General features: G+C 37.7%; 1 protein-coding gene across 1 annotated transcript in view; it reads right to left on the bottom strand.

The window, feature by feature from the left end:
- Positions 1 to 2,806: 2,806 nt before the first annotated feature.
- The window catches only part of Mrc1 (mannose receptor, C type 1), a 93,144-nt gene continuing 70,149 nt past the window's right edge, over positions 2,807 to 25,801 (bottom strand). Inside the window, exons 22-30 of the mRNA XM_005386959.2 lie at positions 24,430 to 24,596; positions 20,563 to 20,665; positions 16,402 to 16,634; positions 14,002 to 14,167; positions 12,650 to 12,799; positions 8,595 to 8,708; positions 7,914 to 8,078; positions 6,752 to 6,793; positions 2,807 to 5,320 (exon numbers count right to left, since the gene is read on the bottom strand). Coding sequence (XP_005387016.1) covers positions 5,070 to 5,320; positions 6,752 to 6,793; positions 7,914 to 8,078; positions 8,595 to 8,708; positions 12,650 to 12,799; positions 14,002 to 14,167; positions 16,402 to 16,634; positions 20,563 to 20,665; positions 24,430 to 24,596 — 1,391 coding nt within the window. The 3' untranslated portion in view covers positions 2,807 to 5,069. The remainder of the gene's footprint in view (positions 5,321 to 6,751; positions 6,794 to 7,913; positions 8,079 to 8,594; positions 8,709 to 12,649; positions 12,800 to 14,001; positions 14,168 to 16,401; positions 16,635 to 20,562; positions 20,666 to 24,429; positions 24,597 to 25,801) is intronic.

The raw sequence follows: 25,801 nt of genomic DNA on the forward strand, positions 1-25,801 counted from the left end.
ACAGTTCATGTGGTGGGACTTTGTTCCCCAAAGTAATGGCATGGAGAAATGGGGGAGCCTTGGAAACATGGGACCGGGTGGGAGGTGGCTAGATCATAGGGCCCTGTGCTCATCAATGTGTTCTGTTTTCCCGGAGCATAAAGAGCCCTTCCCAATTCTCATCACAGCCCAGGTTTATAGTTGTAATCCCATGGAAAGGTCATTGGAATTCTAGTGAGTTAATGTCAGCCTACCACTTCCAGTGCAACCCACGGCAAGAGCAAAGACACTAAGGCATGTCTATAGTTATGGGGAGTTCAAGGGGTCCTAAGTCCAGCTATGATGATGGCCATCCGGAACAAAGGCCTCGACCCAGGTCCAAACCCAGTTTTTTATTAATTCATGAAGAAGGGAGTGCCTTGAAGATGAGTGACTGTGAAAATCTCAGGAAATAGGTGAGTGCTATAATCTGGGCTAGGTAGGAGGCCTGAAATTACCTCTACAATATGCAGAGAGAAGGACATGCAGAAAGAGTCATCTGCATAACAGTTGAGACAGCATCTAATGTCTTGGGGTCAGTGCTTCAGCTCTGATGTGTAATCTTTCAAGCCCTGGGAAGTCATAGCATCTATCTCAAGGCTCAATCCCAGCAACATCATGGAGCACTTGCAACTGGACTGATATGCACTGCTTAAAGCCAACTGAAGGGATAAGGAAAAGTCCTAGCCAGCTCTGTATATACATCAGCACATGGAAATAGGGTCAGGCTCAGCCAAAATGGAGACAATTGCTCCTCCTTCAAGGAGAATCACCTAAGTGGTCCTCCACACTGGAGAGATGGGTTAGTTCCTGGAGATTACTAAATCTCTTTATAGTAAAATAGATCCTTCAGGATTAGATCAGCCACCACAGAGTGGGTCAGCCTCACCTCTCTCTAACACACGCTCCTCCTCTGCATGCACCTGCACCCCTTCTGCTTCTCTACCATGCGTGGAACTACCATCAGGGTCTCACTAGACTTCAAGCAGGTGCCAGTGCCCAATTTGAATGTCCCCACCTCTAGAACTCTAAGCCAAATTAAACTCTTTCCTTTATAAATTATACAGACTGAGGCATTTTGCTACTGCAAGAGGACAGCCTGAGAAATGTACTATTATAAAAGAATCAAAACTACATTAATATCATCAAAACCAAAGCTAATTAAGATTCATTTTATACACACATTTTATTCCCTCAAAACCAGTGCTCTGAGATATTCATGCTTGTAAATGAAAACAATTTGATAGTTTAACTATATTTGGCTCTAATCCTGACATATTATGCATTATTATTAATAAAAGTAGTAGCTGAAAGAAACTTTTCTATGCTATCAAGTATTTTTAAAATTCCTGACTAACTGGGCCAAAGACAGAATTATCTTTCTATTGCATCTACAAAACAAACAAACAAAAATCTATTGCCTTATAAAGGGGCTTGATGGTTAATTTTATATATCAACCTAGTTGGTCCACAGTACCTAGGTATTTGATCAAGTATTCTTGATGTTTCTGTGAAGCAATTTTGGTTAAGATTAATATTTTAATTGGTGGATTTTAGGTAAAATAGAATAATAACTCTCTGCAATGTAGGTGGGCTTAATCCAACCCACTGAGGACCTCAGTAGAACAAAGACTGACCTCCTTCTGCAAGCTGAGGTATAGCACCACCAAATTCTACCTGCCCTGCAAGTCTTCCACAGTATCCATCTTGCCAGACTTGCCTAAGGATTTTGAAATCTCTAAGCCTCCAAAGTCATGTGATCCAATTCCCTAAAACAACTTCCTTTAGATAGATCAAGCACATTCAATCTCTCTTTCTAGCTTTATCTACTATTTGTTTCTCTAAATAAGCCTGATAAATACAAAGTACAATCAAAAGGAAGTATTATAGAAGAATACTATGGACTGAATTTTGTGCCTTTAAAATTTGTATGCTGACGCTCTAATTCACATTAATTGGGAATTATGAATATATGGCTTTTAAAGAGGTGATTAAGTTAAAATGAAGTAGTCAGGGGGAGCTCGAATCCAGTCTGACTGGTGTCCTTATGAAGAGAGATTAGGACAGTAGGGACACATTCACAGAGGGACAACCATGAGAAGAGGCCGCGAGGGAACCACCGTGTGCAAGCCAAGATCAGAGGCTTCGAAGGATTCCACTTTGCCAGCACCTTCACCGTGGACTTCACCCTCCAGAACTATTTCTATTGCATTTGCCATCGTAAGTATTTTCTTCTGGCAGGCCTAGCAAACTAATAAATAAGAAGTCTATCGGGAAGTTAGTTACCAAAAATAAATAATGTGCCGTTTCCCTCAATTTGTAGTGTTTGTTGTCGTTGCCAATTTTTAAGAATTTGTAATTTCTTGAGATTCTTTTCCTCGTCTATGAATGTTCACTTTTATACCTATTTTGGTATTCTTTTTCTCAAAGAGGGCCCCCCAAATATAATCTACAGGGGACACAAAATGGGGCCCCTATTTCTGCTGACATTGAATCTGTATCTTTCGCTTCCCCATGAAGACCTTTGATGCGGTCTACCAGTGTATCCTCCATACTCTTGTAAAACTCTCTGTTTGTGTCTGGCCCAGCTCTGAGGGCACCTCACACCACACTGCCCTTCTTGTGAACAGTTAATGCTTGTTATCTGTATGCGAATCTACAGAAGTTAGCCCAATGCTGGCACATGTATGAGATGCTCAAGAAATAGAACTATTTAATGAAAGAATGGATCAATGTGCAGACAAATATGTGAATAAATACGTACAAAGAAAGGAGTCGACTCTTCCAGTCTCTCTACATATCACCTTTATTTTTGAGTTCAAGTTACAGACGATTCACATTATTTGAGCTCCACTGGAGAAAAATGACATTCTGTTATCTTCTAGCTACTAGAGTCTGATGAAAACCTAAACCAAACGCAAAGCCAGTGAAGAAAGCAACAGCACTTAAACATTTAACCCCCAGAGAGAACATTCTGCTTAAAAAGAAAAAACAACAAATAAACTACACCAATCAAATATAAGAATAAATGAAAAAGAAACACAGAAATTACTCTTCGCTACCCAGTACCATATCCCAAAATATATATTTGATATTTTAGCGCTGTGTTTGGATAGGTATGTAGATACACATGATTTATCTATTTGATTATGTGTCTGAGCAGATAATCCAAGGGTGTGAAATGTCATACTCAGAAACCTTGCCAAACACACATTGTTTCCTGAAATGATAAGATATTTAAGTCTGAGGTATGTGTTCTTTGGAGTCCAAAATATTTTCTGTGAAAATACAGCCCTGAATAACAATGAAAAAACTTGTATGAATAATTCGTAAACCATGCCTTTCATGTATTTCTTCTTATTCCATCATGTATCTTGAAGGCAGACTCTCACACACATACAGCCCATACCCTGACACACACACACATACACATGTGGTATAATTCCTTACACGCTGCTTTGACAACGTAGCCATTGCTTCTGCTGGGAATTCTTCAAATGGAACATGGCTTGTTCGTACCAAGAAAATGAAGAGCAATTTGCTTTCTCTTATTTGAGGTGTAGAAGAGAGTTGTTTGTACCCAACAAGCTTTTCCAAAATTGTCCACTTTTCATTTCTTGCTTCTTTCTCCCTGATACCTATGTAAGTCTGGGTCTTAGAAAGCCCATCATCCTACCTACTCAGTTGGCTTCTTCTTAATCTTTTTTTTTTTTTTAAATTATGTACACTCTTGAAAATTTAGCTATCCACCCCACCCCCAATAAAAAGCACACATGCAAATAAACACATTTGTGCATCTCCTTGTGTTTGTAATGCCATCTAAGAAAGCCTTTCCTGTGATCCTGGATGAAGACCTTCTGCCTGTGTGCTACCCATGAAGGAAGTAAAAGAATGGGCCAGCAGGATGGTACCAGTGTGGGAATGTGTAACGTACAAGATACTCCATACTATAGCTAAAGCTTTATCTAATGCAAGATTCTTAAGCAAAAAGGAATTGCTGCAGGGAGGTAACATGTTTTACTTCCCCATAATAGTGCTTTCAACTTTTGAATTTTGAGTTGAGTTTATGTTATAAGGGAAGAACTAGGAAAACCATATAGTTTATGATGGTAAAAAAAAATTTTCATTTGATGCATGGTGTTTTAGTAACATACCTTTTCCAAACAGATGAAGAGTTCAATTTTAAGAATTCTTCTAATGATGCTGTTTAAAAGTAAAGTGTAAAGTAAATATTATTTAAAGCAAATTGACACTTAATAATATCACCAAAATACAAATTTATTAAAAATAGACCTTGTCTTTAATGTTCATTTCATATTATCTAAGTACATCCAGTTATGCAAATTTACATTTCTATTTCACATCTTTGCCTTTCTGATATACATATAAGGGAGAAAAAACACATTTGTCATATTCAGCCCCTAAAATCTTGCCCGGGCAAAACAAGATTCGCTGCCACCTTATTCTTCTTCATTTGGATACAACACAATCCTAAATAACTGGAGTGATTTCAAGACCAGTAAAGGAAAAAGCTGATTCAATTTTTATTCTGTCTCTGCTTATCTGTACTTATTTTAAAAATGGTCTTCTAATTGTTGAATTACAGTTTAGTAGTGACATATCTTTGAGAGCTCCTTAAAATATTTCAAGAGTTTGGGTAGTTATTTTTGGAACTGTTTGTTTTGTTATGTTTTGTGCTACCAGGAATCAAACTCAGGACCTTGCACTTGCCAGGCAGGCACTGTCCCTCTAAGCTATACCCTCAGCCCATTTCTGGGACTCTTATGATCAGCATGATGCTGAAATATTGGTAGTGTGGTGCTGTGTTTTCACCCAAGATATTTTTGAAAGTAGTCCTCAACGTTATTATCCCTTTTTTGTGAAAATATCTTGCCAGGCTAGAAAACAAGCAATTATTTCTTCAATTAGGCAAAGAAAAGGGACAGACCAATACAATGCAGTACTAATTTGTAAAAGAAACAATCACATTGAATTAAAAACTTTAGTTACAATTTTATAAAATCCAAACGAAACAACATGACATTGCGATGCTAGATGACTGCGTGTTCATTCTGTTCAATATTTCCCATGAGATCTTTTGTGTCACTAGTGCCTGGACTTGAATGACTGTTAAAATAGAGAGTATTTTCAAAGGTGGTTTCCTGAGGTAGGTGCACCCGTCTCTTCTTATAAAAGTAATAGGCAGCCAGGGCAGCACCTGTTACGATCAGAAGGACCACGACGACCACCACTCCCGCTGAACTGGAAGATTTTTTGGAAGGTCCCATCTTTCCTGGGCCAGCTATAAATAAATAAAAGCATTAGAGAACAAGCAGAGGGGGAAAGAGGGTTGGATGTGATGGAAAACAATACAAATGCCTTGCTGAAAAACTAAAATGCCTGACTTTTCTCTCAAGTGATAACAAATAGAAATGCAAGACATGAAAATAAGGGCCAACATGACACACAGTTATTTAAAAGGATAATATTATTTGGTTGCAAGAATATTTTATCTGTTTATGAGCATTGAGATAATGTTTAAAAAAAAAAACAGAAAAAGGAATAGCTGGGCATGGTGGCGCACGCTTGTCATCCCAACACTAGGGAGGCTGAGGCAGGAGGATCATTGCAAATTCAAGACCAGCTTGGGCTACAAAGTGAGCTCAAGGCCAGCTTGGACTGCATAGTGAGACCCCATCTCAAAAAGACAAAAGGAAAGAGATAATGTTTAAAAAATATAAACAATATTCTATACGAACATGTACATTTCATATATATACACACTTTATTTCAAAATAATTTGACCTGCTTACAAACGCATTGTAATAAGATAAATAGAACAATAATAATAATGATGACAAAAGCAAATGAAAATAAGGGAAAATAAAATAAAAATAATAGAAGTTTGAACTGATGAATATAATTAGTGAACAAATTGCAGCATGTGAGTAATGAAAGGGTTATAGGCAATGATAAATCTCAGCGGAGTGTTTTTTTAGCAGCCAACAGTATGAATAAAATAGAATTAGTTCCCGAATTCAAATCATTTATAAAACTTTAAACAAAAAATTTTGCTAAAAGTAGAAAATATTCATAAGGATTCCTAACAGAAATTTCTTCCAGGGGTTCCCCGAGAATAATGCTTTGTAAAACAGCAAGTAATATCTTCAAAAACTTTGTAAAACAAAAGCACCAGCCCATTTCAAGACCTGTTTTCTAATATATTATTTCAGGTGGATCACAGGTCTGACCTCCATGTGCAACACCCCGCCCCCGTCCACCAGCCAGTCACAGCCTGCTCCTACCCTACAGCCTCCCAGATGAGCCTGGAGCAAAGCTTACCCTGCTGAAGCTTGACACACCAGACCGTCTGTGAGGTCTCAGCATCCACGGCTTCGGACACACACTCAGCCACTATTGCTGCCCAATCTCATGCCCTACAACATTGTGTCACCCCACCTAAGCCCATCCCACCAACCCCCCTACCCTATCCATAAAAGACCTGGCTTAGTCAATTGGACTCGGGTTCTCCTTTGGAGTTACTCTGAGAGAGCCCACCCAGAACTCCCAAACTCAGGCTGGCTGTGCTCTTTATTGGGTTATTGCCTCACCATGGAATGATATACAATTAATAATGAAAGATACTTAACTCAAGCAATTTGACCAAAGGTTCAGGACAAGTAGGAAGGGATTGTTATAGCTTTTAAAACCTGAAATTTCATAATTGTCTTACCTTGTGTTGTGTTTGATGTCTGAGTCGGTAGAGGATCAATAACTGTAAATAAAAAACACAAATATTTATAAAAACCCATAATAACTGGATGTAAATAGTAAATTTTATTACCTCGGAGATATAAAGAATCCTCCATATTTGACTTATGATGACATAATATTATGAATGAGAGGATCAACAGGTAGATGGGTGGATTGAGAGATAGATGGATAGGTAGATAGATACATACATATATACATACATACATACATACATACATAGGCAGAGCTCAAGATATAGATAGAAAAAAGATCTGTTCATCCTCCATCCATCTAGCTATCTATACTAGAGCAGCAACCTACAACTACACAGCGAGTTTGAATATGTTGAAAGAGCTGAAAATGTAATCCTCCATGCTGTATTTAAGCTCTGATACTTTTAAAAAATCTACTCAATCTACCCATGAGTGAACTATTCTGCACTGAGGATTTTGAAATTGGCCCATTGAAACCTAGGGTATTAGAAGCTATTTGTGTGAAAAGTAAAATAAAACCACAACATTGAACCAGAGGGTGTAGAATGTTAAAACAGAGTTAAAGAAGGCTAAAAATCTAATAAAGCCTACTGAGGGAACATAACTTGCTCATATGATTCATATAATTAAGTTTCTATCTCATTAATAAGTTTCTCTCTTAGGAAGGATAACAGGTAAAATGACACTGACATATTATTTAAGTCCAGACAGTGGCGCATTATGTGCATTTAACATTACTAATTTCCCCACTCCTTCTTCCTGTCACGGTCTTTCACTCCATCTCAGATGGAGCCCCAGTTGGTGTTATGTGACCTATTCCATAATCAAACCTAAGGCCTCTCCAGCCCTGGCCTCCTCTGCTTCTCCCTAGTACAGTAAGACTTTGTAGATGAGCTGTTCCCACTGCCTGTAATTTAGCAAATCTACAAAGAGTATCCCGTTATAAAAGTATTGCTAGGCAGGCAGAGAACGCTGCTCGTTCACTCAGCTGTAGGCAGCAGTAGACTTGGTGGAATGGATTTTTCTCTGCTAAAGGGAAAGCTTGACAAAGCTTGCAATGGCCTTTGTAATCCCACACCTGGCCTCTTACTGTTTGAAAGAAACGGCGACCTGTGAACATATATATCATACAACAAACTTCCTACTCACTTTTTGGTCTTTTACAGATAAATCCTTTGTAGGAAGAACAGTGGATATTAGTCCAAGCTCCTGAAGAGGCAGCCATAACTACACAATCATTCCTCTCGGTAGAGGGATCTCCCGAGTTCCAGTTGACGAAGGACAGCGGGCTGTTGTTTAACCAGAGCCACTTTCCTGATCATTAAATAAAACCGATCAAAACAAAAGTTAAACATAACTCATTTTAAGTCCTGCTTATTGACACAAAATTTCGAAGCATATGATTTTTTACTACAATTAAGAATTGCTTACAAGTAGCCTTTTAACAGGCAAAATTATAATGACTTATTATTGGGAAGCAAACCAGCAAGAACATGTTTATTATATAGTTTTAGCTGAAAATTTATTTCTAATTTTATAAATATTTATACTCACCCTCCCCTAGTGTTTTTTTTTTTAATGCTGGCAAAAAAGGGAAAGTGTTCTTTAAATAGTCTTTAAACTACAGAAGAAAATTTTTATTAGCAGGTTTGAGAATAATAAAATAAGTGAGTCATTTAAACTTTCAGTTTTAACTGAAATAAAAATGAGTTTGAATTTTCAAACTCATCACAAATTAATCATTATTTCAGGCTTTCTGGAACTGAAACCTTATTTTATACACAGCATTTTGAAACATTTGAAATTAAAAAGTGGTTCTTCCAATATTACCTTCAACATTTCTGAACAATCCTATCCAAAAATTGGTTTTACTTCTAAGAGGTTCAACTCGATACGACAGAAAACTGGATTCAGCAGCATTTTCAATGGAAACCAGAGTGGAACCTGGAAAGTATAAAAGGATAAATATGATAGGAAAAGATTAAGGTAGCTCAAGTATTTTTGTAAACAGTATCGATATTAAAGGCAATAAAAGTCAGCCCAACATTCCAGAAAGCTAAAGCAGGAGGATTACAACTTCAAGCCCAGCCTGAGCAACCTAGCATCTTTGCGAGACTCTGCCTGAAAACTGAAAAATTAAAAGGGATTGGGGATGTAGTTCAGAGCAAACACCTTGAGTTCAGGCTCCAGGTTGCAGAAAGAGGGGGAAGGGTAATTTCAATAAGTGGATGTCTGTCTTCTCAAAATATCAGTAGTCATTCTCAAAACAGGGCTTTCTGAGCATCGTTTTTATACAAGCAGACAATGAGTTCCTGCAAATATGCAAGCATAAATGAGATATAATAAGACTTAATGATATTGTGGCTCATTCACCAGTAATAAATAGAAAGGACAAATAGGTGCAATAGGCTGTGGTCATGTCAAACGCTCATTTAGGTGAAGCAACTAATGGGAAGAACGGCAAAAAGAGAATTTGAGTAGAGAAGAGCATAGAGCTTTATGTAGCAGGGACAAAAAATGATTCAGGATAGCAGTAATTAAACACAAAGACAGAGGGAAGCTCAGAACTTCTTTAGAACAGGGATGGTTTGATTTGGCTGGATTATCATCATAATCTGGTCAACGGACCAAAAACAAACAAAAAAAATTAAGTTCAGCCTCACTGCAGGAGATAAGAGTTAGGTTTATTGACAGAAGACTGATATTTAGATCAATGTGATGGTAAAGGATACTTTGTTTTGTGGGGCAGCAGAATAATACAGTATACTATAGGAATATTAATCCAGCTTCCATCTGCAGAATCATTCAAAGTTAAAAGAGAAAGAAAACTGGAACACAAGTCAGACAACTGTGGAGTTGACAAATACTCAGCATTAAATTTTTATAGTAAAATTCAATGGCTTTCTAATAATAACTAATATATTTTAAACATTTCATGCCGGACATTACATTTGCTTTGGTCTTCACAAGCATGACCCCATTACACTTTTGCCAGATCTACTAAATACGTACTATTGTCAGGTCATCTTATAGATAATGAAACTAAAGCACAGACTAAGCCTAGGAATTTGTTAATGTCCTTGCATTAGCACAGCAGAGTCATGTGATAACCCAGACATTCTGAATCTTGAGGGCCTATACTTAATCAAATACCTACATCCCGTATCACTGTGTTCTGGCTTATTCCCTTGCTAATAGTTTTCTCTGTGTGATTATATAATCCAATATTAAATGTATTTCATAGACATTGGCCATTCATGTCTGTTATGGCTTGTGTCTAGATGTCCCCCCAAAGCTTCAGGCAGTCATAGGTGGGGCATTTTGAGCTGGGTGGATCTAGGGTGCATGATGCTAGGATTAAGGATGTGATGCTGAGATGAAGGGTGTCCCACACTGGGTGTGAGTGCTACCCCCCTTAGGGTGGGTAGCCTGGATGGAATATAACAGACAGAAAGACGGCCATTGCCATCACTTGCTGCTGTTGCTTCTCTTCTGCTGCTTCCGGCCCACACCGCGATGCCCCTCTGCCATGCCACCCTGCCTTGGAGCCAGCCGCCTATGGACTGAAACCTCTACAAACTGTGAACAAAATAAACCTTTACTCCTTTAACTCTAGGTGTTGGGTATTTTGTCTCAGCAACAAAAAAGTAACTATATGTCTAGTTCATCGATATAAGCCATTTCATGACATATTTTGACAAAGTGAGAATCATTTGTCAGATAATACCATTGTCTAAAATTAAAAACAAGTTTTTTACATGTGCATTGTAAATTTTTAAAATGCACTTTGTGATATGAAAGAGACATTTTCAATTAACTCAAAAACAGACATTTTATGACATCATCAGAAATGACAGAGTGGTACTTCTGAAAATACATTATTTATTAGATTAACTAGAGGTTTATTAGAATCCAAAAAGCATTTATGCAAGAAAAATGACTGGATCTTGATAATGACAGTAAGTTTTGTGCTATTTTAACTTGTCTGAATCCCACTGTCTTCTTCCCAGCTCTGTGGGATCCTTAAATCTATCACTCCCACAATCAGAGTGAAAACCAACAGCCTGGATGCCACTGGAGGGGTGAGAATGTGGTTGGAACTCTTTCCAAGCTCCATTTTTAAAGCATTTCCATTGTTTAAGCTGCCTGATAAAATCGTAGAAAAGGCTACTTGCAAAACTTGTCTTTAATTGACCTGATTCAGAAGACCCTACTGCAGACAAACTTTTTCTCGGGAGTGTTTGTCAAAAACTGCCCATGGCAACTGCCTAAGAAATTGATTGGAGGTGGGAAAAAAACAACCTAACAAAAATTTAAATGCAAAATCTGGGGAATGAAATATCTATAAGGGACTTTTAATAGCACTGAGTGTTAGTAGGGAGCTAGCAGGTCACAGATATGCAGTAAGATGCATACTTGCCCTAACTGTGCGCATGCCTGAGAAAGACCTAAGAAGGTCCTAAACTCCCTCCTCTGTCTGACCTTGGGGTTCTGCAAAAGCAGGACACGAAGGCTAAGATAGAGTTTTCAACGGCCTGGATGAGCATTAAAAGCTCATCTTTGACAGAGGCCCTTAGCAAAATCAGGGAGACTTAGTAGCCCTAGACACATAAAAATATCTGTGTCTAATACATCTAGGAAGGCTGCATCTAAACACATCATAATCAAATTTTTTAAAGGTAAGGAGTTTTAAAATCAGCAACAATGAAATGACTCATTATGTACAGAGACTTAACATTAATTTCTAACCAGAAATCATGAAGTTCAGGAAAAAATCAGATGAGATATTTAAAAAGCTGGAGGAACAACGAAACCAAACTACAGAAGACATGTAAGGGGAAAATGGCAGAATAAAAGACATACACATATTGACTGTATCAGTCATTATACTAAATTTAAATAGATTAAACATTGAATAATGGAGATTCAGAGAATGCTCAAATTAATTAATGAGAAATATTTAACTATGTTGTCTGCAACTATATTTTTATTAAAAACTAAAAGACACACTTGAGATTCAAAGACACAAATATGTGAAGCCAAAAGCCTGGATAAAGCTATGCTGCTAGACAATAATTTTAAAAGAGCTGGAGCAGCTATGCTAATATTAGACAAAAATTATTTCTAGTAACAATGAAGACAGTTTATAATAAAGTTTTGATTAAGCAACAAAATTTTGTAGGTATAGACCTATATGTACCTGACATCAAAGCCCCCAAATTCACAAACTAAAAATTAATAAAGCAGAGAACAAAGTTAAAAGTTAAGTTCTGAATGAGCCTAAAGGAAATGAGAATATAACCCTTGCATGCCACTATTCAATGAAGAATCCTGACTTAGGGTGTATAAAATGTACTCAAAATAATTCAGTAAAATATTTGGTGAGACTTCACTAAGTGGTTTTAAAATGCTCCCTGAAAAATTATCTTTATTTGACATTTGTTATTTCAGAGGGGAAATCATTCATCTATACCACACACGTTTGAGTTTTGTTTTTGTTTTTCTTCACAAAGAAAATTAGATGCAAATCCATTTTAATTCTTGGCAAAATAAAATGGTTCTTGAGTGCTTGTTAAGCCCAAGGTCACCAGTTATAAGAAGCAAATATATTTGAGATAACTGCAGATGAGAATCACAAGTTACAGTATTAGGGTAGAAAGAAAGACTTATTGAGCAAATCACTGTTTTTTATATGAATTTAGGTTACAAAGTTAGAAAGTATATTTGAAGAGCTTAATAATGAATAGTCTATTACAAAAAAATCATTACAAAATAAATAGGTATTTCACTTTCCTCATATTTTATATGACTCATGGGACTCATTAGCATCATGGGACTCTGGAATAAACAGTTTGGGAATTTCTTTTAGGAAATGTGGCACTTACTCATCCGAAGACATTCCAGAGAAGCCTGGCCCCAGTTCCTTGTGAATGAAGATTCGATGTAGTAGCAGTGACCATGGAAAGGAATCCACGCATTGAGCTCTGACTCCGGACACCTGCCCGGCAGTTGTGGCGGTTCAGTGGCAGGAATCTCTGTTAATAAAGAGATATTGAAAATAAAGCTAAATTGGAAGGTTGATGTGATGTAGAATAGTCTTTTCACAGGGAGAAAAGAGAGAGAATTATATTAACTATCATTGTTTTTTAAAGCCCTCCAATGTTTATCATTTAAATTACTACTTTTATTATAGAGTTTTTATTTACTTTACCATTTTAAATGTATTGCAATAGAACACACAATAACATAGCAATAATCAATCACAGTCAAATGTAAAGGTGTACATCTCTTAATACCTGTAATGATGTTATAAGTTTTTAAAAGTCATCCAAAATAATTTAAAAAGGAGTTTCCCTTCAAACCATTCTTTTCCTTTTCTGGAACCTCAAACCCTATAAATTCTTTTTAACTAATAATGGGACTTATAATAAAACTAAATATTACAATTAGGATTCTAGGACTGTGTTCATAATATATGAGTCTGATGAAACTACATGCATTCTGATAGAATTCTATTAATACAAATGTGCTGTTTCTATCAAAAGGGAATAGAATTTCTTGGGTAATCTGTCATTGTAGATTCAGAGGACAACCTCAAGACCAACATGCACAGATTTATAAAGAGAAAATAAATGCTAGAAATAAAAAAAACTTACTCTCTCCATTATTTTGACATGTATCTATCTAACTACATCCATGTATCTCTCTTTATCTATCATCTATCTACTTCTATCTTTGTCTATCTATCTCTGTCTGTCTGTCTATTTATCCATCTATCTCTCTATCTATCTATCTATCTATCTATATCTATCTGTGCCTGTTCATCTGTCTATCTATATCACTGTTTATCTGTCTATCTATCTATATCACTGTTTATCTATCTATCTATTTATCATCTATCTATATCTATCTCTGTTTATCTATCATCTATCTATATCTATCTCTGTTTATCTATTTATCTATATGTGTTTATCTGTCTATCTATCATATATCTATCTATCCTTATCTCTGTTTATCTATCTATCTATCTATCTACCTATTATCTCTTTATCTCTCCAGGAGAGTCAAAGGAATATTTTTTTCCTTTAAAAGCCCATTGGAGGGTTTTTAAAACAAGGAACATTGTTTTCTACTTAGCCATCCAAGATCCATTATTATTTAATAACATTGACAGTGGTGTGCAATAACTTATTCAGAAAATTGCAAATCCCTCAATTATTTTCATGCATCTAATTACCATCTGATCTCTTGCAGAAAAAATAAAAACTTTCATTGCAATGTGATGTCTTCCAGAAGCCATCAACATCCTTATAAACACATGCTGACTTCAGCTTGGGCTCATTAGCTGCCCAGTTATTGTATCTCATCCTCCATTTATCGACCCAAGTGTAGTCATTGTTGGTCTGCAAGAACAAAAACAACCATGAGCGTAGGGTTTCGCCTCATTTGGAGAGTACCAGAAGACTAAGCAAAGAATAAAGAGTACATTTAAGACTGTGGTTTGACACAGTGTCTTAAAAGTCTGTGAATCAAAAGAACATTACAAATCATTTGTAGCAGCTCAAATTCAGTGGAAAAAAAAATCACCCTTTCTTAAAAATGGTTATTTCTTGGAGATCCCTAGGAATACATCCTTGGGAGCAATTCTGAAAAACACAGACTAAAAAATCTATGTCTTCATCTATGAAACTCTGTTTTCAAGTTTTTCAGGGCCAAGGGAAAGTTTGATTTCATAGCAAGTAAAATGTTTATATTATTTAAATTATAATAAGTATTAAGTAATTTCCACTGACCCATGGATCCCTGAGAGAAAGACTGGGATTCTCATTCTTCTGCTGTAGAAATGGCACCGTGGTAGATGACTTAGGTAAAATCATTTATCTAGGTACGTAATATAGGAGCCCAGTCCCTTGCTTTCTAGTTCCACATTCTTTCAACTATATAAAGCATGGTGCCATTTAAAAAAAAAACTGGTTGTTTTACTCCATTTGCTTACTTACTTTCTATTAAATTAAGTCAAATGTATGATCACATACAAAGAAACTGATAACATGAATATTTACCAATATATAGTAAGTATCCTTTTAACAATTTAAAATATATTTTTACAGATTATGCCTAAGAACAGGTGGTACATATAACATTAACCAGAGATAACTAAATTTTTTAAAAATTTAAATATTTTTACCTTTTTAACTGCATCATTTAATTTACCAAGAGAATAATCGAATAGCCAATGACTAAAATTAAAAGCATGTGTTTAAGTTAAAATTCTTTTTGTGTTCTCCCACGTTTAATCAAAGAATTCCTGCATAATTATGAAATGCAGACGTAGGACAATAATAGTACTGTTTCAGTTATCATTATGGTATTATGGAAAACTATATAGTCTTTTTTACAATAAGCAAAAGCCTATCCTAGCCTCATAGAACTGTGAACCCATGCCTGAGAAAATGAATAATCCAATAAATCAGTTATCAAAAACAGTCAGCAGAGACAAAAATGTCTTGCTTATATTTTAGTTGCAGAAATCATCACAGAACTACTTACCTTTAAATATTCACTTTCACACCTATGAAATACTACTGTATAACGTGTAAGTCTCTATCTCTGCATCAGGGCCTTAGGAGCTCTATAAAAACTGACAGCAATCTAGTTACCAGTCCTGCCGCCTTCGATACTTTTCTCTCTTGGTATTTTCTCCTTATGTTGTGCCATGCTAGACTAAAGTATATCTAAAAAGGTTGACTTTCTCAGAGAAGCCCTGCTGGTCCTGTCATCAACCCCAGCAGTCCCATTTCTCTCCTCCAATGACACTCTGTATATATCTGTCTTTAAAGCTTCTGGTATTGTCTCTTGGCTGCCTACTGAAATCTCCATTTCTACAACTTGGAAGTTTGCTAGTTCCCAAGCAAGACGAATGCCCAGAGGAAGGATACATGCTGTATAAGGCATCATAAAAGGCTGGTTTTAGGAATGATTCGGCAACTCTATCGCCACATAGTTCTGGGCCTCCTCCCTCACTTCACACTACGCTCTGCCAGCCTTCCTTTCTCTGTTATGGAACACAGGGAATTCAGTGCAGTGAGCTACTTCTCATGCGTGGGTGGAAGTTCCACAACTTCAGGACCTGTGTCAATCTAGAAACGCTTGTCACAAAAAATAAAGGCATCCTCATCACCCAGTAACTATTTCTACAGCCTCCTTTCTTGATTCCCAGGCCCTAGCTATAATCACAACGTTGGAAGGAAATAAGCAAAGCGGTACAGCTATTTAAGTTCAGAATAACATTTTAATATTCAAGAGCAGGGCTGGGGATTTAGCTCAGCGGCATAGCGCCTGCCTGGCAAGCATGAGGTCATGAGTTCGATTCTTGGTACCGGAAGAAAAACAAAAACAAAAACAAAATTAATATCCAAGAGCTGTAATTTAACTCTTAGGTTGATTTATGACATATGTCACTAGTTTGCTAGATCCTTGAACTCGGTGGATCCTTGAAAGAGGGGGTGTTATTCATGTTAGTACATCCACATTGCTCAGCGATTTCTTTCACATAACTGTTCAGCAGAATGAACAGGAAAATCATACTCAACCATGACTTATGCATGTCAAGTTGTGTGTTTTTCCACCACCTTACCAAGTTACTGTTCAGGCCGATCCACACAGGTACATTAAATGGCTGCATTTTTAACCACAAAAATGCATCAGTATAGGGATCCAGAATGCTCGCCATCAGGGAAGTGTACTCCTTGCAATATTTCTCTGCTTCATACCATGATAACTTATATTTCATGAGTGAATAGCTGCTTTCACCATATTTACTAAAGCCATTTGCTGGAGCTGTTGTGGGAGGAGTAATCAAGTAACGATCTGGAAAGGGTAGATTATTTCCATTAGTATTGCCAATAAGAATCAACTGAGTCATGAGGACACAGCTAATATCTCTCACTCTTCAACAAAATAATCAGAATGGCATAACTCCAAACTATCAAGGGTTAACAATATTTTCACCAACCATTTTATATTTAAAAAAACTATGTTTTAGTCATCATGCCTGATTGAGTAATTTCCAATCTGAATTTAGGGTAAGGTAGATCTTTGATGAAGATTCTAAACTAATATATAATTGCTGCAAATTGTTATCTAGTACTGGATAAAAGAAATGCCACCGTTTGATCCTAAAAATTAAAGACTGTTATCTTGTGTTGTGAAGCTTTATTCTTCTATCTTTGCCAACTTTCAGGGTCGTGAACAACTTTTCTCTCTTTTTGTTTCATTTCATTCATAACTGTACCTGTTTGGATGTATTTCACTCTCCCTGTCAATAATGCACTTTCAAGACTCTGGTATAGGTTGGAATGAAGTCACACACAAACACACACACACACACACACACACACACACACACACAAAGTCCTTGGTCCATTTAACCTTGACCTCAGGCCCATCTTCGAGATGGCTTCCTATGTTCATCTAAGTCTCCCATCAATGGTCCAAACTGGTCCAGGTGCTGGCACCTTGCTAAGTCAGAGCCACTTCCGCTTTATACCTTTCTTCCTGAGCATCCTAGCATGGATTTCTAATTACTGCATTATGTCCTTGCTTCCCTCTACATCATGTAGTCAAGACACCAGACCAGAGTTTGTTTCTGTTTGCCTTAGCTGATGCCCTAGGGGAAAGATAAGTGACCAGCCAGTGGATTAAATCTGGCCTACTGTCTGATTTTTGGAGTCCATGAGTTACCATTGGCTTTTAAATGGTTGGGGGGGGTATCAAAAATAATATTTCTTGACACGGTCAAAGTTATATGAAATTCAAATTTGTGTTCATTAATAAAGTTTTATTGGAACACAGCCACATGCGTCTGTTTACATATTCTCTGACTGTCTATGACAGACAGTGTGGGATTATACCCACAGACGCTGTGTGGCCCACACAGCCTGAAACATTTACCACATGGTTCTTTTATAGAAAAGTAACCATTAGCCTAGAGTTCTAGATGTCTTTGCTTGACAATTTTCACCTTGGCCAATTTTCTGTCTTGTTCCACTTTATACTGACCCAGTCATCATCGCCCTTGTTCTAATACTACAGACAAGCTTCCTTTCGGTTGTGCTTGGTAAGCATTAACTTCATTTCAGCCTCTTTCTCCTGCTGTTGCTGCCATCTTGTGTTGATAAGATGTCATTAGACCAAGAAGCTGAGACAGGATCTTCAAAGGCCAGTGTATAAGGAACTGCATCATCAACTTCCCACTTGTGGAGGTCTGGGCTTAACTTAATGCCATCAGAAAATTTGGGAACCATTAAAAGTGGCAAATGAGGCTTGAAGCACAGCTCTTTTTTTAAAATAAAGCTTAAAAAAAAGAAAAAAGCAGCAAAACAGTTTCATACAAGGCTGTATACAACTAGGAAATAGCTCTACCCCATTTGCTTATTCATAAAATCCTTCATAGAAAATATGTAGAAGGAAAAAAAACTTGAAATGTTGGGAGGTTGTTTCTAGGTGGTTAGATCATAGGAAACTTTTTTCTTTTCTTTCTGATTTTATGACATCGTCCAGCTCTTCAGCAAAAAAAAAAGATATTCTATGTATTATTTAAAATACTGTTTCCTGATGGGTGTGGTGGTGCACGCCTAGAGTCCCAGCACTCTGGAAGGCTGAGGCAGGAGGACTGCAAATCTGAGTCCAATCTAGGCAACCTAGTGACTTAGCAAGAACCTGACTCAAAATTTTAAAAAATTTTAAAAAGGGCTGGGGATTTAGTTCAGCCCAGAGGCCCTGGATTGAAGCAGGACCAGAACCACAAAATAAATTTCTTTATTATACATAATAGTATATACATGTTTAACATTTTATATATATATTTTTGAAAAATGCAGAAAACCAAAATGAAGGAACTAAAGTCACCCTTCACCGCACTATTTGAACACATTCCTACTTTGATGTACTTCCTTAGAATTTTTGTCATGGTTTTTGAAGGGGAATTTTGTAACTTTGTGCTACCTTCAGTAGCACGTATACTAACGGGGAATTGATAGTGTGTTTTGATAATTTATAGTTTCTACACCTTTATAGATGCTGCCTGGTTTCACTTTAACTATGTGACTCTTTCCTTACAGCATTAAAATATTTCCAATATTATTAAGCATCACAAAAGATTCTATCACATATGTTTAGAAGGAAAAGAATTTTTTTTGGTTTTTCTCCGGTACCAGGAACCGAACTCACGACCTTGCGCTTGCCAGGCAGGCGCTTTTGCCGCTGAGCTAAATCCCCAGCCCCGGAAAAGAATTTTTTAAGCAAGCATGTGGATCACATTCATTCCTGGACCCTTCCTCCCTCCCTACCCCATGCAGTATGGTATTACTGGCTGTCTAAGACTCAGGTGCACTGAACTACCCTGCCCTCCCCTGAGCTCAGATGCCAAAATCACCAGTGCTCAAGTCTCTTCTATAAAATGGCATTGAACCTAATCCAAATACTATACAATGGATACATCTATCGCAAAGCCATATGGTACCCTATTAACATGTACAAGTTTTGATATGTTTATGTATCGGCTAAAAAGTTAACTTAGTAAATATTTAAAATTGAGTAAGCATGGGATAGTTCTTGTGTATAACCTGCATGCATCTTCCTGCATACTTTAAATCATCTCTAGAGTACGTGTAGGGCCTACCAAAATGTAAATGATATATACATAGGAATTACACTGTATTGGTTAGAGAATGGTAACAAAAATAGTCTGTACATGTTTAGTACAAATACAGATGCATAAATATTTTCAATCTGTAACTGGGTGAATTCAAGGATATAGAGCCAGTGGACACAGAAAGCAGACTGTATAAAAAGAAAGCAACAAGGTCTGGAGTGGATCTGGGGTTAGGGAGGTGAGAATTTCTGCAGTGCCTTTCAAACACCTGAAAGGATCGTCAGCAATTTCCAGTTACTGTCATAGGTTCACATGAAGGACCTGATTCTCCAGAAAATGTTGAGAAATCCGCTAGATCAGACAGAGCAAGTACCTTCCAACCCACCCATCCTCTGAGAACGGCATTCATGGTGCACCTCAGCCACTCTCGACCCTCACTTCTCATCCATTTTTAAATTTCCAACTCTTTTGTGCAGCTAGACATCACTGTTCTAGTTTCACTAGAAACTTTAACTGTAGATCTATAACATTAATTCATAGTAAATATCCAAATGTTCTGTTTTATTTTATTTAGCCATATTCAGGATTTCTAAGATGTAAAGAGAAACTCAAGACAGATGCCTACACTCTTTAAGACACAGAACATAGGACGAGCCAAGCAAAGTAGCACATGCCTGAAATCCCAGTACTCGGGAGGCTGAGGTAGGATAATCTCTATGAGTCTGAGGCTAGCCTGGGCTACACTGTGAGTTCAAAGCCAGCCTGAACCACATAATGTGAACCTGTCTCACCCTCCCCTCCCAAAAAACATAGGACAAATGACGAGGCATAGCCAACGGTTCTCATGATTTGAGCTGAGCTGAATTTCCTATGCTGACACTTAAAACAAGGTGCAAGTAGGCAAATGGCTCAAATTCTAACGAAATTAAGGAAATGTTTTAATTTCAAGTTTAGTCTACCCCAAATTCACAATTTTCTGCAGTGCTAAGGAAGCAGACTCGTTAACACAGTCTAGGAAATATCACCACTTCCGGCAGCCACAGGCTCACCTGAATTAAAGTGAGAATCAAGGAAACGGCCCTCATTTAAAGACACACTTGAAAATCCACCTCATCCAGGCAGACCTGGTGTAGCAGGACTCACCCGGCCGAGTCTGGCATATGTAGCCTTTCTGGCTGTCACAGATGTCGTCCATCCATTTCCCTGCGTCCATTGATTTCCCTCCCATAATAACGACACAGTCGGCCTGTATATTTGTGGATAAAGAAAGACAAACATGAATTCACAATTATTAATATTAACTGATTAAAAAGCAAAAGTCCTCAATGTTCCTAGCTTTCAAACTTTATGATCATCCTGCTTCACGTGTGTTCAGTCCGCAGTCGCTCCCTGCCCACCGGTACCCACTTCGCATGCAGAACTCTTGCACTTGACTTTTGCTATCTAAATTGAAAACCAAATACACTGGGATAAATTTGAGAAACTCTGCCATCAGAAATGTGGCTAACTGCTATTAAAACTTAGGAAGCAAAGACACTAGGCGAACATAACAGCTGTCCATATCAACCCTCACTCTACAAACCCAAGGATTAGTATCCTATTGTATAAGGGAAATGAGCACAATCCATATTTCAATTGCTAACTTCATTTATAAAATAATTATTATAGTTTCAGAGCTAATTGTTACTACAGCTGAAAAGTTTCATATCTTATTATGGAGGAGACTATGCCAGGACTGGGAAAATACGGTATTGTATTTAACTGTGAATATTTGTATTTCCATGTTTCTGTTAAGATAATTTAACAGCCAAAAGTGAACCCAAAAGAGTGACATAAAACCCACACCTACCAGGGTTTTCATCCAGGATGAGATAGAAATTGTGATTATAGCATGTGTTGGGCTTTTCTAACCTATCAGTTGTAATAATCAAAGCTTGCACTCATAATGTCTGCCACGGATCTAAATGCAGTCCATGTATTAATTTACTGAAGTTCACGTCCATCCTATAACATAGGTACAGTGACTGTGGCCATTTTCACATGAAGGAAATGAAGCACAGGGAAACGAGGATGCTCTTCCAAGGTCACCCTGGTAGTTCAGTGAAAACAGCATCCAAGTCCAAGGCACTCAGTCTCCAAGTCTACGTGCAGATGCCCTAACTATATTACTTCTCCCGCTGAGGACTTCCAGGGGCCCTGGCGGGGCTGGAGGACTCCCAGCAAAGGGGTCCTAGTTGACAAAGGCCCACAAAGCCAGGGGAAAATGAGTATCATCTTGAATGAATGTGCTGCCTACCACCTTCCTAGCCCGTCATAATGGAGAGAGAGGGGCCAGCATGCCAAGAATGCAGAGAGGAAAGAAGGAAAGAACCTCCACCCCTGGTGATGTTGGGGAGCCATGTATCATGGGCTACAAGTTAGATGACATATACTTTTCGTATTTTGACATTTCTAAAATAAGAGGTGCATATCACAGTCACAGTATGACAGAGTTTAATTGGTAGATTCCTTTTCAGTGGCACATGCAGAAATAATGAGTTTGTCCATCAGTGGCATCTTAGGTGTGATGAAATATTGTGATTGACCTTTCAGGCTGGACTCTCTGTCATGGAGATAGTAAACATTCCTCGCCATTTAAACTGGCTGAATTGTGCTTTTCTTGTGCTGTGGCTTCATCAGTTTATGTAAGCTCTCCCTTCCACAGAACCGAGAGCCATAGACTTAAACTGTGGCCATAGACTTAAATTCTGCATAGACTTAAACTGTGTTTAATTCTTTCCCTTTTCCACAGAACTGCAGCCAATTAGCCATAGGGAGAAGGAGCTAGCAGCTTCCGGGACCTGACCTGACTCTCCAGGAAGCTGGCTTCTGATCATTTAAGTTTCACCCTACCTCCCTTCCGTCTCCTCTTCCCTTCAAACTTCTCTGAGTCTGTTTCTCTCTGTGTCCATAAAATAACAAACTTACAAGAACAGTAATCTTGCAAACTATACTCTACGACAACAGTAAAGTAGGAGTCCATAAGAGCTAGAAAACCCCAAAATGTTTAGAAATGTTGTCAGTAATAATATCCCAATAATGATGTACATATAGAATTCTTAAAAACAGTGATTGTAGTTCATTAAAAGTGAAAATGACTAAATCCCATGGTAAGGTGGACATAGATTCCAATTTAATATATATATGTAAAGAATTCTGCATAGACTTAAATTGTGTTTAATTCTTTCCATTTTTCAAGTCTTAAAATTGTAACAAAACATTATGTACATTTTGATACCATTTTTATGAAATGTAAACTTTAGATATTTATACACATTCTGAAAAATTCCAAGAGTAAACTCAACAGAAAATCAAGTGTTTTCCTTTCTGCATGGTAAGATCACAGACTCTTTCGTTGGTTGGTTTGATTTTTTTGTTTCTACATTTTTTACATATTTGAAATAACAAAAGTGTGCACTGGTGATTTTGATTTATATTAAATTTGTTGCTTACCCATTTCTTTTTTGGCAAACCCTAAGTTACTTCACTTAAATTCAATAAATTTTTAGCCCTAATTTATGCAAAGAGGATCAAAGAATTTTTCCATGGAAAAACACATACCCATCATCAAGATGTATCCACCCTGCGTATAGGTACCAAGGTCATAAAAATCAATTCTGAATAGATCATTTTTGTATTTAATCCTATTTTTTTCTGTGTACTGCAAGTGCAAATACTCTCAAAGAGCACCTATATCTCTGTAAAATCTACTTTCAAGGGCTGGGGATTTAGCTCAGTGGCAAAGCACCTGCCTGGCAAGCACAAGGTTGTGAGTTCGGTTCCCGGTACCGGAGAAAAACCAAAATAAATACATAAAAATAAAATCTACTTTCAAAGCTTATATGTACTTCGTTTATACAAAAAAAACCCCTGCCCTTGTCATATTCAAATCCTCTCACTTCTACCCAAACATACCTCAGACTCTCTTCTTGAAGACTTTGCTCAGTGGTTCACCTTTCTCATCCTCCTGCCTATTTCCTCTGATGATGATGTGTGAAGTTTCTCGAGGATAGTATTTGTAGTTGATTCTTTTTCCCATACCCTGTCTCTCATGTCGTACACTGATGGCAGCGTACACAAAGCCCCCTAGATGATGTCAGCTGATTACATGACTGCACAGTGACTTTCCTCTGTAATACAGTACTCCCTAGTTGATCCCATTTTTATACACTTTTGTTTCTTTACTGTCTCCTTCCTTACAGAAGGAGAATATTTTATGCCTGTATTTTATACTCTGAGTAACTACTTTAAAGATAACAATGTGCAATGTATTCACTATTGTCCTCCTTCTATTATTTTGTTATAAAATATTGCTTTATTATTTCCCCTTAGAATAAAAAGAGACTTACATTCTGGCTTACGTGTAAGCTTTTTAAAGGAGAAAACAAAATCTTACATTTTTTCATGATTTTCACAATCCTCAGTACGATGTTGGACACTGCGGGTTGACTGTTCAATTACTTCACAACAAAAGTAGTAAAATAAAGACGATCCCTTAGGTTAATATTCAAAACAACTAGCACAGTCGGTGGCACATACCAAACACTCTATGAATATAAATATGATCTTACTAATGCTAATGATGATGTGGATGATACCCTTACAAGTAGTGGTACTGTGCAGTAGTAGCCTCCTGACCTGCAATCCTGCAACAGCTACAAGGGATTAAGGGGCAGCTGATTCAAAGAAAGTTGATAACCTTGGGTTCATGTGTTTTTCTTGATTACTAACTAGGCTTAGTATGGAGCTGGTTCTCCCTCCTACTCACTACCCCCAACCCCCTAAACAAATCATTAGCAAAATATACAGCCCTTCTCACAAAGTTGGCTCCATCTGAAACAGTTCACATCTGCAAAAAAGTGTCACATTGAAGAATACACTGATAGATTAGTCATACGAGATTAGTCAAAAATAAGATGACCCCATGCAAGCTAATAGTATGTAGAGAGGCGATCTGAAAGCGATATTTACATCTTCATAAGAAAGGCTGCTTCTTCTTCCACCAGGGAAGCCATTCCCCCAGTTCGTATACTGAACTCCTCGTCCGTCCGTCCAGAGGAACTTGTGCTCTGAATTGACATCGTTCAGCCCAATCCAGGCGTGAGAAGTGGAATCCTTCATACGGGAGTTAAGAAATGCTAAAAAAAAAGTTTCACAAGATGGTTTTACATTTGGGGGTTCATATTCAACATAGAGAAAATATTTCGAAACACGTTAACTTGAAAATACTGAGTGCGGGATGTAGGTTTTTATCATTATTTAAAGGACCTTACCATGAAAACATTCTAACCTTAACATCAGGATAGCTACTGAGCTTTGGACATTGAGAAGCGTCCTACAGTGGAAGTCTAGGTTTTATCTAGAACGCTGCAGACGGGGATCAAGCTGCGCCCTGCTCAAGGGGCACCAGGGCAAAGGGAGCAAAGGAAGTCAAAGTCCATCTGGTGCCCCTGTCTGTGATATGCACCCCAATCTGGCTGTGCCTGCCTACCAGCCTGCAGAAAGAAGCACATTTTCCTAATTCATAAAAGCTCACCCTATGAGTTAGAAGCTGTCCTAATTCTGTAAATCAAATAATCTGATTATAATAATTAGGGAAGAGAGGCCTCTTCACACAGAAAAGTTCTGAAAATCAAAACAAGAGGCCCCAGGCTCTCAAATGATTAATATCTCAGATTGCCAATCCAAAAGAGCTACCCAACTGGGATTCCTCCTGAGCTGGCAACTCCTAGGGGTCAGTGACCATCTGTGAATGTGCCTGGACCTAGGGGCCATCCTGATGCTAAGGTGACCTCTTCACTGGGTGAAGGCATCTAGAGAAATTCAGAGCACGTAGGACAATATATCCTTTTGCTTTTTTCTCTCTCTCTTTTTTTAAACTATTCTGTAGCAGAGGGTGATGGCAATATTTGGAGGCTGTAAAAGGTTTAACTGTACACGCACCCACTCCTTTTTTTAGCTCATCCCTGCGGCGCCTCCAGGGTTCAGCTTCCAGCCACTGTGCCCAAGCCATGAACTCCAAGGTGCATAAGCACCTGCTCAGTGGAACAGCAGTTTGCAAATCAGTATGCTTACAGGTGTCCACTGATTGTAAACAGGAAGGAATGACCTTGTACTTGGGGTTACCAAAGGAGATGCAAATTAGATAAAACCATCTGTTTTTTTCATAAGCAACTCCACAGAGCAATCATGGCTCATATTTATTCTTTCTGCAGAACCGTAGAAGTAGCAAACACCTCACTGAGAGATTCACCTTTTTTTTTTCAACTAAACGTAAGAAACAAAACAACAACAAGAAGACTTTTTCTCCAACATTTTTCAGAGAAATAAGAGCAGGGGTGGA

The sequence above is a fragment of the Chinchilla lanigera genome, unplaced genomic scaffold (assembly GCF_000276665.1).
Source record: "Chinchilla lanigera isolate Chin_1 unplaced genomic scaffold, ChiLan1.0 scaffold00028, whole genome shotgun sequence".
NCBI lineage: Eukaryota > Metazoa > Chordata > Mammalia > Rodentia > Chinchillidae > Chinchilla > Chinchilla lanigera.